The sequence below is a fragment of the Rutilus rutilus genome (genome assembly GCF_951802725.1).
Source record: "Rutilus rutilus genome assembly, chromosome: 2".
Taxonomy (NCBI): domain Eukaryota; kingdom Metazoa; phylum Chordata; class Actinopteri; order Cypriniformes; family Leuciscidae; genus Rutilus; species Rutilus rutilus.
In genome coordinates this window covers 23,040,338-23,052,617 of record NC_140210.1, presented here as the reverse complement: position 1 = coordinate 23,052,617, position 12,280 = coordinate 23,040,338, and the positions used below count along the sequence as shown (strand labels likewise).

Sequence of the window (12,280 nt, the reverse complement as noted above, 5' to 3'; positions counted from 1 at the left end):
AGCACATGATCTTTTATTTTGACGCAAACTGCATCAAGCTTTTATTTTGGCGGAAAACATGGTTTACAAACGCCTCTCATTAAATTTCTAGTGAATTGCGGTAATCGTCAACTATGCAGATGTGGAAATAATCTGTAACTCGGTTATGGGTTCCTACACTCATGACATAGCCTAAGTGTTTTGAAAGTAGTTCTGCTTACAGCAGGCTCTACACTTTCTCATCTCTCTCCTGATCCTCCTCACTATCATCATCTGCCACAAGAGCTGATGAAGGTCAGAAAACATACACTACCGTTCAAAAGTTTGGGGTCAGTAAGATTTTTAATGTTTTTAAAAGAAGTATCTTCTGCTCACCAAGGCTGCATTTATTTGATTAAAAATGCAAACAAAAATAGTAATATTCTGAAATATTATTCCAATTTAAAACAGCTGTTTTCTATGTGAATATACAGTAAAGTGTAATTTATTCCTGTGATCAAAGCTGAATTTTCAGCATCATTACTCCAGTCTTCAGTGTCACATAATCCTTCAGAAATCACTCTAATATGATGATTTGATGCTCAAGACACATTTATGATTATTATCAATGTTGAAAACAGTTATTTACATTTTTATTTCAGGATTCTTTGATGAATAGAAAGTTCAAAAGAACAGCATTTATCTGAAATCTAAAGCTTTTGTAACATTAAACACTACCGTTCAAAAGTTTGGAGTCAGTAAGAATTTTAATTTTATTTTTGGGGGAAAGAAATAAAATAAATCAATACTTTTATTCATCAAGGATGAGTTAAACTGATCAAAAGTTACAGTAAAGACATGTATAATGTTAGAAAATATTCTATTTTAAATAAATGCTGTTCTTTTGAACTTTCTATTCATCAAAGAATTTTGAAAAAAAAAATTGTACACAACTGTTCAACATTGATAATAATCATAAATGTTTCTTGATCATCAAATCATCATATTAGAGTGATTTCTGAAGGATCATGTGACACTGAAGACTGGAGTAATGATGCTGAACATTCAGCTTTGATCACAGGAATAAATTACAATTTAAAATATATTAAAATAGAAAACAGTCATTTTAAATTGTCATAATATTTCACAATATTACTGTTTGTTTTTTATCAAATAAATGCAGCCTTGGTGAGCAGAAGATACTTCTTTTAAAAACATAAAAAAATCTTACTGACCCCAAACTTTTGAACGGTAGTGTATATTTTGACACATTTGACATTGTCTGCTTTAAGGGCCTGTTTCTATTTTTTCACGCTGTTTTTCTGCACATTACTTGCGTTTCTTCTCCATCTTGCTGACTATTTTGACAGATACACACTGACACTGCTGCACGCTCGCTCACTCGTTTAAAGCTGTGATTGGCCCAGCCCAGTGTCAATCAAGAAAAGAACCAATGGGCCGCTGATCTACGTGTTTCATGGGCTGGTCTGAAAAAAAAAAAAAGAAAAAGAAACCTAACGCTAACTTTTTCTGACCAATGCATTACACCGGCACAAACCCAGCACCGCCAATTAAGCAAAACAAAACAAAACAAAACGAATGGGCCCCCGATGTACAAATTTTATGGGCCGTTAAAAAGAAAAAGAAAAAATAATAATAATAAAAATAATGTATGAGTATGAGATGTATCGGGCCAAAAAGCACGTCGGCCCACCGGGAAAGTGCGCGGTATGCCCGATGGCCAGTCCAGCCCTGGTTGTACAAGTTGTTAGTAGAAAGAGCCAGAAGCCAGAAGACCTAGAGCAAAACATTACCGACATAAATACAAAAAACCTGGAACGGATTAGCGGAATCAGCGGAATGCTTTGAGCGGAGCGGTGGGGGTGGGGAAGAGGGGCACCTCAGTCGATGAGGGCAGAGGGGCAGTGGCTCTAGCCACCGGGCCACCCCCCTGTGCACGGCCCTGCGCTAAACACTTCTTTTTATTCATACTGGAAGCCGGAGGGCGTCCTCCAGCAGAAAGTCCAAATATGCCTCACAGATGTAATATAACTTGTTAGAATTTATAATGTTCCAGGAAATCCCTAATATGGACAAATGCATCAAGCGATCGCTGAATAAAAAGAAGATAGAAATGCTTTGAATGCACACGACAGAGTTTGACTTGTTTACCTGAGTTCTTCACGCCTTCTCTGGTATTTTAATAATAATAAAGTATATTTATAATGCAATACTAATCAACATAGCCTTTCTCACTGTATAGAATGCTATAAAATAATATAGTGTCTGGTAGTGCTGCACGATTAATCGTATTGCAATCGCGATGTCAAGCCTACGCGATTATATGACGCAAAATGCTGCGATTTTATATTAAATAAACAAATTAGCGCTATTAACGCAATTAATGCCGCATCTGATCATTTTTGGCATCCTTTGGCTAGTGTTACATGATCCCGCTTTTATTCATGCAAATGCTTTTAAACCATTCATGCGCGATAAGACAAAAAAGAATGCGATGCCTGTGAATGTCCTCCTGACACACACACACGTGTGTGTGTCAGGAGGACATTCACAGGCATCGCGTTCTTTTTAGATAGACGCGCGCCAGTATCAAGTTCTCTTTCGCAGTAGAACGAACAACACACATGTATGCCAAAAAGAACGCGCTGGCTGTGAATGTCCTGACTGTGACACACAGAAAGACTCGCGCTAATATCGTGCGTGCGCACAAAACAGCATGCCAGAATACAGTTCTCTTTCGAGCTTGAACGAACAATAACACACAATTATGCCAAAATGTCTTTTTGTCGAGTGTCTTCATAACATAAGAGTAGTATTATGATGAACGTGAAGAGTTGTGACTCGTGAGAGAATGAGGCGTGTGAGATCCGCGTCTCTGTCAACAGCGGCTGGTCTTAAAGGGATAGTTCACCCAAAAATGAAAATGCTGTCATCATTTACTCTCCCTCAAGTTGTTCCAAACCTGTATGATTTCCTTTCTTCTGCTAAACACAAAAGAAGATATTTTAAAGAAGGTTGGTAATTAAACAGTTGCTGGTCCCCATTGACATCCATAGTATTTTTTTTTTTCCTACTATGGAAGTCAATGGGGTCCATCAGTCGTTTGGTTACCGACTTTCTTCAAAATATCGTTCAGCAGAAGAAAGTCATACAGGTTTGGAACAACTTGAGGGAGAGTAAATGATGACAGAATCTTAATTTTTGGGTGAACTATTCCTTTAAAGGGACAGTACACAGTAGCCACTAATTATATCTGTCTCTAAAGTTAATCAAAGAACAAAGGGAACAGAGAAAAACACTCACTGCTCTTGACTAAAGAACTTTTTTCTTTAGGCATATTATCACTAATCTGTGTGTGCATTTATTTTCCTTGAGAACCAAGCAAGTTGACTCATGAAACCATTTGTTTATTATATCGCATATCGCAATCGCAATATTGACCTCAATTATCGCAATATGACATTTTCCCCAAATCGTGCAGCCATAGTGTCTGGCTTATTCTATGATAAGAAGACTGGATTAAAAATAAAAATAAAAGTCGTAGCCTTTGCGATTTCAGTTTTATTTTGATTAATCATGCAGCCCTATTTATGCTAATACCATGCTAATAACAGAGCGGCATACCAAAGTCAAACAATACTCAATTTTCCTTTTTTCTGCCATTTTAGTTTTTGTCGTAAAATGCTATGAAGTTGGTATGCGTAATTGTCACAATGCCCTGAAAGATAATCAAAAAGTACTCAAAAAGCCTCCTAGACTGATTTTAACTAAATTTAAACCCAGATCATCTTCAGACCATGCCAGAAAAAGGTTATGAATTTTGTTTTGATTGACTAAACTGTATCAACGATGTTGATGGCATGATGCCAAGCTGGATTTGCTGCTAGCAGTATCTGTTTGTCAAAAATGAAATGCAATTACTTCATTGTGATTGTTTTCAACCATTTTGACTAAAATCCTCAACTAATTTCTTTAAATTACTAATTTTTACAGTTGGTCTGATGGCTCATTGCCATGCTTGCTTAGCTCCTCATTTTGTCTCTGTCGTGCTTGGCTCCTTAATTGCCCCTTTGCTGCTACATTTGTGATCAATATAATTACAATTGCATTACAATTACTACAAGCAAAACCCCTACTACTTCAGGTCTGGTTGTATAAATGGTTTCTTCAATATCTGGATTCTTACCTCATGGCCACATTGCTGCCATCAATAACAATGGGGCGGAGTTTATCCTTATCCACGGGTATCTGAGAAGGGGACTCTGACCAGCGAGAGTCAAGTGAGTCAGAGAAACTGCAGGAAGAAGATGAGCCAGAGGATGATGATGACGTGGAAGTGGACTGGGAGGGAGACTGTGTCCCACCCTCATTCTCCGGATTACTGCCTAGTTTTACCAGCTCCCCAAGAATATCATTGATCAGTGCATCTGACCCTAGCTTGTTCAGAACCAGCCGAACCAAGTTCTCTGCATAGCCAAGCTTAAGGGCAAACTCCATCTTTGTCTGATATTCCCTGAATGTATTCACAGGACCTGGCTCTTGGGGTACCATATTTGGAACTGGTGAATCCAAATCTAGACATGGAGACCAACACAGTAATGGGTGTACTGCATGGATAGACCTATTGCTAAGCGTATCAATATGAGGATGACTATGGCTCTGCACAGGCTCACTTTTTGGCCCTGAACTTTTCTCTGAGTCATCTTGTGGTGAAGAACCACAGTTCCTGATGCAGGGAGCCACAACATCTCCTGTGTCTGATGAGCCACTGTCCATAATAGCTCCAGTGTCAGCTCCAGTCTGCTGGTCTGTGGCGTTCACATGGAGGTAGTCTAGATCCAGCTCCAGTTCGAGGATGTGGCCTGTTCCATCATCCAGATGGTCTTTCAGGCCCATGAATCAGCCACAGACATCCAGCACCGTTCTGACTGTGAGTCTTTCTGAGCCCTGCCACCTGTTATTAAGCTCTCAGGTCGTGTTTCTCATGTGAACCTAGAGGAGGAGAGAGGGATACTTTAAGGGACTGCATAGTAATTCAGGGAACAGAGAAATGTGTAAGGTGCTGAACTTCTAAAGCATGCTTGAACAGTGGCGGCTAGTGACAAATATCTTAGGTGGGGCTGTGCCATATTCAGTCAGTTTCAATAGTCTGATGGTAACCATGGGAGCCAGGGCCCGTATTCATAAAGAATCTTAATGCAAAGAGTAGCTCCTAGTGACAAAATTCTAAGAAAATTCTTAGAAATGTGGGCGTTTACTCTTAAAATTAAAGAAAAACTCCTAGTAAAGAAAAAAGTAATTCAGAAAGCATCTTAACCCTTAAAAGAGGTCTTAAGGTCAAAATTGTTAGGAGCACGGACGAGGACTTTTAAGAGGCTTAAGAGTTTCTTTAGCAGAGGAGAAAATGGCAGAAAGACGAAATGTGTTGCAGACAATGGATGACAGTGAGTTAATAAGACGCTATAGATTAGATCGTGCAGGGATCATGTTTGTGACTGATCTTTTTAGAGACACGCTAATATCTCCGACACAGCGCAGAAATGCCATAGCGCCTGAAATGAAAGTAATCACTACATTACGATATTTGGCAACTGGGAAAATTCCATGTTTGATTCATTAAAACCAACATTCAAACCACCGCTTAAATAGACATGCCAGCAATCAGTGTAACTGGAAAGAGTGGAACAATTTTTATCATTCTAAGCAATCAAATACCTTATAGGAAATCAACAGCATGGTAAATAAAAAAAGGATTTATAAACACATATATAATGTGTGTGTGTGTGTGTGAGAGAACGATCAAATAGGAAAAATTACGCATGTAAGTTCAAAGTGGAGGCTTAGAATAGACCCTATACTTAAAATCACTTTTTTTTTTACCAGTCACAAGCAACCAATCACAGTCTTCAAAAGATTGTGTCATACATAGCAACGGGGTCAACCCCGCCTCCTCACTATAAGATAAAAGTTTTTGTATTTTCCTTACTCAGAGTTGCTCTCAGATCGGTCCCGAATCGCTCTTAAGCTAAGACTCCTACATAAAAGTTTTTAAGCTAAATTAAGAGTTTTCTGAGAGGATTCTTAGAATCTTTATGAATACGGGCCCAGGTCTTTTAGCGTTGTGTCTGTAAATTATACCTCGCTATGGATGTTATTTGTAAATATTATTATTATTATTAGGGGCCAAGCCCCGAAGGGGACAGCCCCTATTGTATCCGTTAGTTTTCTTATTATTAGGGGCCAAGCCCCAAAGGGGCAAGGCACCTATTGTATCTGTTAGTTTTCTTATTATTATTATTATTATTCCCAGTGGAAGTCTATGGCAGCCCTATGAACCGTACATAGGAAAATGATGAAATTTGGCACAGTTGTAGAGATGGCCATGAATAGTAATTGGACCAATTTTTGAGTCTCTAGGACCAACTCTATAGCGCCACCACCAGTACAAAAATTAAACATTGAAATTATTATAACTTTTGAACCCTTTGATCTACAGACATGAAACTTAGTACACCTGATTCCACTCATCATGCTGATCTGAACCAATATCTTACATTAAGTCTCCGCCCATTACAGTAGTGGCCATTTTGAAAAGTACAGTGTTCAGTTTTTTCGCTACTCCTTCAAAATTTGTCCAATTTTGTCCAAACATGTGCTCAAATGATCTTCGGACTGAGCCGCATAGAAATGACTGAACAGATTTTTTTGTTATACTGGAAAAAAAAAATTATGATGTCGCAAAGTTAACGAGGTCGACCCAAAATTGGTCCAGAGGCTGTTTCTCGGCCAAAGTTTGATCAATCGAAACGAAAATTGGTACACTTCATCTGAAGCACGATCTTAGGTTCCATGCCAAAGTTGGGAACAGCGCCACCTACGGGTCATGAGATATGAGAAATTGCTATTTTGGCCAATAACTTTTGAACAGTTTGTCAGAAAATCATAAATGTGGTATCTATGGATTCCTTGCGTCATGCCGAATCCGATGATATCGATTTTGCCAGGATGGGATGTACCACGTGTCCGACATTTTGAATTTTGTCATAATTTGCAATCACTTTTAAACTATTTGACATATCTTCACAAAATTTAGTATGGGTGATCAACACAATGCCCTGAAGGTACATGAGAAGACCGAACACAGCGCCACCTAGTGTTCCAGAGATATAAGGTATTTTGCAAAAACGCTTATAACTTTTGAAAACATTGTTCAAATTTTGATTTCTTTACGTCATTATGTTCCTTGGCTCATGCCGATTCCGTCGATATCTCATTTGTCATTTTCCAACAATGTGACTATCCGCCATATTGGAACAAATGAAAAACAGTTTTTTCACTACTCCTCCTTCAAATCTTGCTCAATTTTGTCCAAAATTTTATCAGATTTTCTTTGGACCGAGCCGCACAGAAATGACTGAACAGATTTTTTACTACAGAAAAGCAGATGAGCACAGAATATGACGAAAGAAAGCAAATGTGTGTTCAGTGCAAATAAACTTGCTGCCTGTGTTTTATTAATAATGTAACGAATTATGTGGGGTTTTATTTATCTATTTATTTTTTATTTTATAACTGTTGGTCCATTAAGCCTCATTAAGCGTTTTCTTGGTTTTCTATGGGAGGAAAACGTACAATTGAACGCGTTGCGTTCATATTCTGTGCTCAATTACTTGTATGCTTTATTTGTATGGTGTTTCCTGAGTTTGGTCTTTTAATACCACTGTCTCAATTAAACGCGTTGCGTTCATATTCTGTGCTCATCTGCTTTTCTGTAGTATGCATTATTAGCATTGTGTTTACTGAGTTTGATAATATCGTTTATTTCTTTTAATATCAGTTTAATGCATTCAGTGCAGGGGGTTTCGTGACACCATTTCATTGGCTAGGTGCCAACCAATAAAACGGCTCCTTTGAACCCCCCACTCCCGCCCCCCTTTCTCTCTCACCGCCTCTGAGTTCCAAGTGCACAAGTTAGTTTTGCACCTGATATATCGCGAAAAGAGTAGCAAAAGTCAAGGCGCGAAATTTGAAATTGCAGTGACAGATTTGAGAAGCTGCAAGTGCCTAATTGAGGTAGTACTGCGAATGTGAATGTAATATTAAATGCAAAATATATATAAGTTTGTGTCTGTCGTTGTATTTCTGTGAATGGCATTTTACACATTTGTGTCTACTTGTCTGCAGCTTCAGATTCAGAATACAGGTTTGTGACTATTGTATGCGAGTGCAAATTTCAACATTCAACTTCAGATTTTTATTTTACAGGTTTTCACATTGGAGCTGTGAGTGTAAATGTTCATGTACAAGTACGAATATTTATTGTACAAGTTCTCAAATTCACATCTACGTGCTCTCGAGTTTTGCTACTATTTTACCTTCATAGATATCCCTCACTTCGGTAACTGTCAATGCTGGATCTGGATTTGTTTTAACAAGTAATCACAGAAAGCAAAATAAGGCATTAGCATGACCGCATCCATCTAGCCATCTTTCTAGTTTACCAGCTACGAGAGAAGCCTTGTACGTATTGCTTCCCTTTATCGTTAGCCTGCTGTCTGATAGAGATGGGCGCGCATGGGCCCTAAAATACTTTCTGACTAGATTTGAGCTCGCTGATTGGCTACAGTTTATGTCAAACATTCATATCTTAAATGAGCAATTGGCTAAGCTGCTACACAGACCCGCCTGCCTGGGGCGATTTCTCCAGCGCCCCAGAGCTGATGAGACGTGCAGACAGGTAGAGGGGACGTGTAGAAAAAGCAGATATTTTGAATTTCTATCATATTTTTCACATATACATATCACATATACCGCCCTAGCGCCCTCTATTGACCAGCCGCTCCTGTGCTTGAAGGACATGGGGTTAAGAGCTTTACTAAAGGTTATGAAATCAGCAGTGAAAGGAATGAGAGAGACAAAAGGTTCAGTTGTCGTCCCTTTTACACGTTTGTTCCGTGAATTAAACAGCAAAGTGCCATGTTTTTTTTGTCTATACTCACATTTTAATGTTCATTAATGTTTTCGGTCTGTGGTATTGTGGGTTGTTGCGCTTGGCACTCCCCCTTCCCTCTTACTTACCCTCAAGATAACCTTCCATCAAAAATATCTTTTATGTTTCACAGGAGAAAGAATGTCATACAAGTTCTAATCCTAGAACTAAAGAATTTTCCATTGGTATAAATTATTTTTTATAAATCATCTTTTCTGCATTTACCTCTGCTCTAGCTTGTGGACTAATTGTGGACTTGTTAGCATAAGTCACTTTGGATTAAACCATTTACTAAATTACTAAATGTAAATGTACATTTCTTAAACTACAGATTGTACATCTACACTGATGAGCCAACTCATTATGACCAGTCACAACAAATATGGTTGGTCATCTACTAACAATACAAAGGAAAAATGTATTGCTCAGTGGTTACTTTTCCTAAACTGCAGGAGATTTAATTGTGATTCTCATATATCTCCCATTTTGGTATCAATAGTGTCTCAGATGGTTCTCCTAAAACCCCTTAGAAGAAATAAAAGTAGACACAAATGAGACCTGAGAAATATCTGAAAGAAATAGAGTCAAAAGAATATGGTGAAAGAAACAGAACATCTCTTTATTGTCTTGCTGTAATCTCTTTCAAGGCTCCATTATGTGAATATTTTATTGCTCAAATATTATCAAATATATCTTATTTTAGTATTAATAGTGTTGCAGATGTTTCTTTTAAAATTCCTTAAGAGAAATAAAACTAGAGACAAGTGAGACAAGAAATATCTGAGTGCTACATATGTCAGCTGCGGTACCCATAAGTACCAGCAGATGGCAGCCTCGTCCCTCATTGTCACTATGAACCCTGTTATTCCCAGACTTAATTTCCCAGAACTCTCTACTCCAGAAGTCTTCAATCCTGCTCCTGGAGGGCCACTGTCCTGAGTTTAGTTCCAACCTGCTTCAGCACACCTGCCTTTGAATATTCAAGCAATTCTGAAGAGCTTGATGAGCTGATTCAGGTGTGTTTGATTAGGGTTGGAACTAAACTTTGCAGGACAGTGGCCCTCCAGGAGCAAGATTGAAGACCTCTGCTCTACTCATTATTAGTTTATCTGTTGCAACTGTGTCTTGTTTAATTTGATCATTAACCCTGTCTATTTAAATGCTTTTTGCCCTGCATTCAGGATGAAGTCTTTGCATTCTCTGCATACTTTGTCAACAATTCGAGCAGGTCTTGTGTGCCTTAAGTTTATCTGTTTAACGGTATAAAGCATCTAAATATCAAACAATGCATAGTCTAGGGATGGGCAAATTTAGCCTCATGAAGCACTGAGGCTTTCCCCTGACTGTTCCGGGAAAAGATTCAAAGCATCAAGAGTGTCGAAAACAGCGCTATCTTGTGGCAGGTCAAATTTATAGCATGCCATAAACCCGAGTGTGCAGCGCCGTTGTTTTATCTATTAAGCACAAATAAAAGCCTGACAATGCTAAATGTTCAGTTTTCTGATAATATAATTCACATATTAAAATGTGGCAATAAATTAAATGTAACAATTATATTAATACTAATTATAAAAATACCAACAGAGTTGCTTGATGCAAGTAAATTGTGGTCTAATTATTTTATGGTTTCTATGCTGTTTATATGGCAGAATATATGATCATGTAACATAGGCTATAGGCTTATTTATATATAAATAAATAAAAGTTAGTAAATGGACTTAAACTTCCAAAAATCTGTAGAGTAGTGGTCTGGATTCAAACATTCCGACTTGATTTTCGTTTGACATTCGTTGATCACATGTTTCTCTGAAAACAATACGCGCTCCGGCACGGAGCTTCATGAGAAATTGTGCTGCGAACTCGATACATGCTTTGAAGCTTCAGTGTCATAAGTAACATCCCTAGCATAGTCTGTTTTGAAAGAGAACAAAGCTGCACTGCTCTCCAGGTTAAAAACCTCTACCCACACACCAGTTGATCCAAATGGCTTTACAAAGGAAATTGTGAATAGAAATATTCTTTACAAGCTTAAACACACTCATGGCACAGCCATTTTAAAGCATTGGCTATATTGTAAGTTGTCTGATCAGAATGTGCTTTTGTTATTTGGAGTGTGAGAGAGAAACCCTATACTGAGACATTTGAAACTAGAAAAATCAGAACATGGAGAAAATGGTCTAAAAGTACTGGAATCCAGCATGCGATGTGTGGAAAACACACATTCAAGTATGGACAATTTAGAATCCTCAATTTGTCAAATGTTCATGTATGTTTTATGGAAACACCTTGCTGTGACTGTTAACCACTGAGCCATCATGCTGATGCAAGCACTTCAGTGTTGAAATTAATCACAATGCATTCATTATCAAACTGCTCAATTATTGTTTAATTTAGTCAGTTTACATTGTCCCATACCATGAAGGTTATTATGGCCTAACCACTGCTTGAAGTATCTATGCTGTTAAATAAAAGTCTGTAGACCAATGTTGTAACTACACTCTAAAAATTAATTCTGTGGCTTAGTAAATATTACAGTAATATTTAACTTTATTAACTTAATAAAATCTCTGAATGTCGTTTACTTGATTGTCTGAGTTAAACATACCAAAATAATTGACAAAAAATCCAAGTTAATTTTATCTAAAATGTACAGTTATATTTAAGTTTTTTTTTCACTAAAAGAATTTAGTATTTGACTAACTTTTGACTAACTAATTATTTATCTATAAAACACTTAAAGGGCCCCTATTATGGATTTTTGAAAACCTTTCATGTAGTGTGTAACATAGCTCTAAGTGAATGAAAGCATCCAGCAAAGTTTTAAATCTGAAAGTGCACCGTATATAAAGTTATTGTCTTTCAAAAGTAATAGTCGACTCTGAGTCAATTAAATGAATCGTTTTTCAAACGAGCCATAAGCCGCTTCGTTGTGATGTCAAGACGAAACATTCGAATATTGCCCGCCCACTTATTGCATGACCAGACACCAGGGAAAACTTGAACCTCAAACCAGCAGCTGATTTCTGTGGATAGCATCATGTTAAGAAGACGGCGCTGTGCAATATAATGTGAAGGTAAAACCAGTTTTTTTTTTCACTGCCCAAGGACGAGCATGTGAAGAATCAGTGGTTAAAGTTAATCTTTACCACGATATCACAGCAGTATAATCCTAAACTTTTATTGTGTTCCCTTTATATTACTGAAGACTGCTTCTCAAATCTCAGAGTTCAATGCAGGATTCACAAACCGCTTGCTCTTGAAAGATGGTGTTCAAAAAACGTAGTTTTGAGTTTTATATTGTGTAGGTCTCCT

The 12,280-nt window shown here is 37.7% G+C and overlaps 1 protein-coding gene across 1 annotated transcript in view; it reads right to left on the bottom strand.

Moving 5' to 3' along the window:
* Positions 1–12,280, bottom strand: part of LOC311281283 (putative ribonuclease ZC3H12C) — a 238,735-nt gene that overhangs the window by 78,485 nt on the left and 147,970 nt on the right. Inside the window, exon 2 of the mRNA XM_084394113.1 lies at positions 4,166–4,971. Within this exon, the coding sequence (XP_084250239.1) occupies positions 4,166–4,875 (710 nt within the window). The 5' untranslated portion in view covers positions 4,876–4,971. The remainder of the gene's footprint in view (positions 1–4,165; positions 4,972–12,280) is intronic.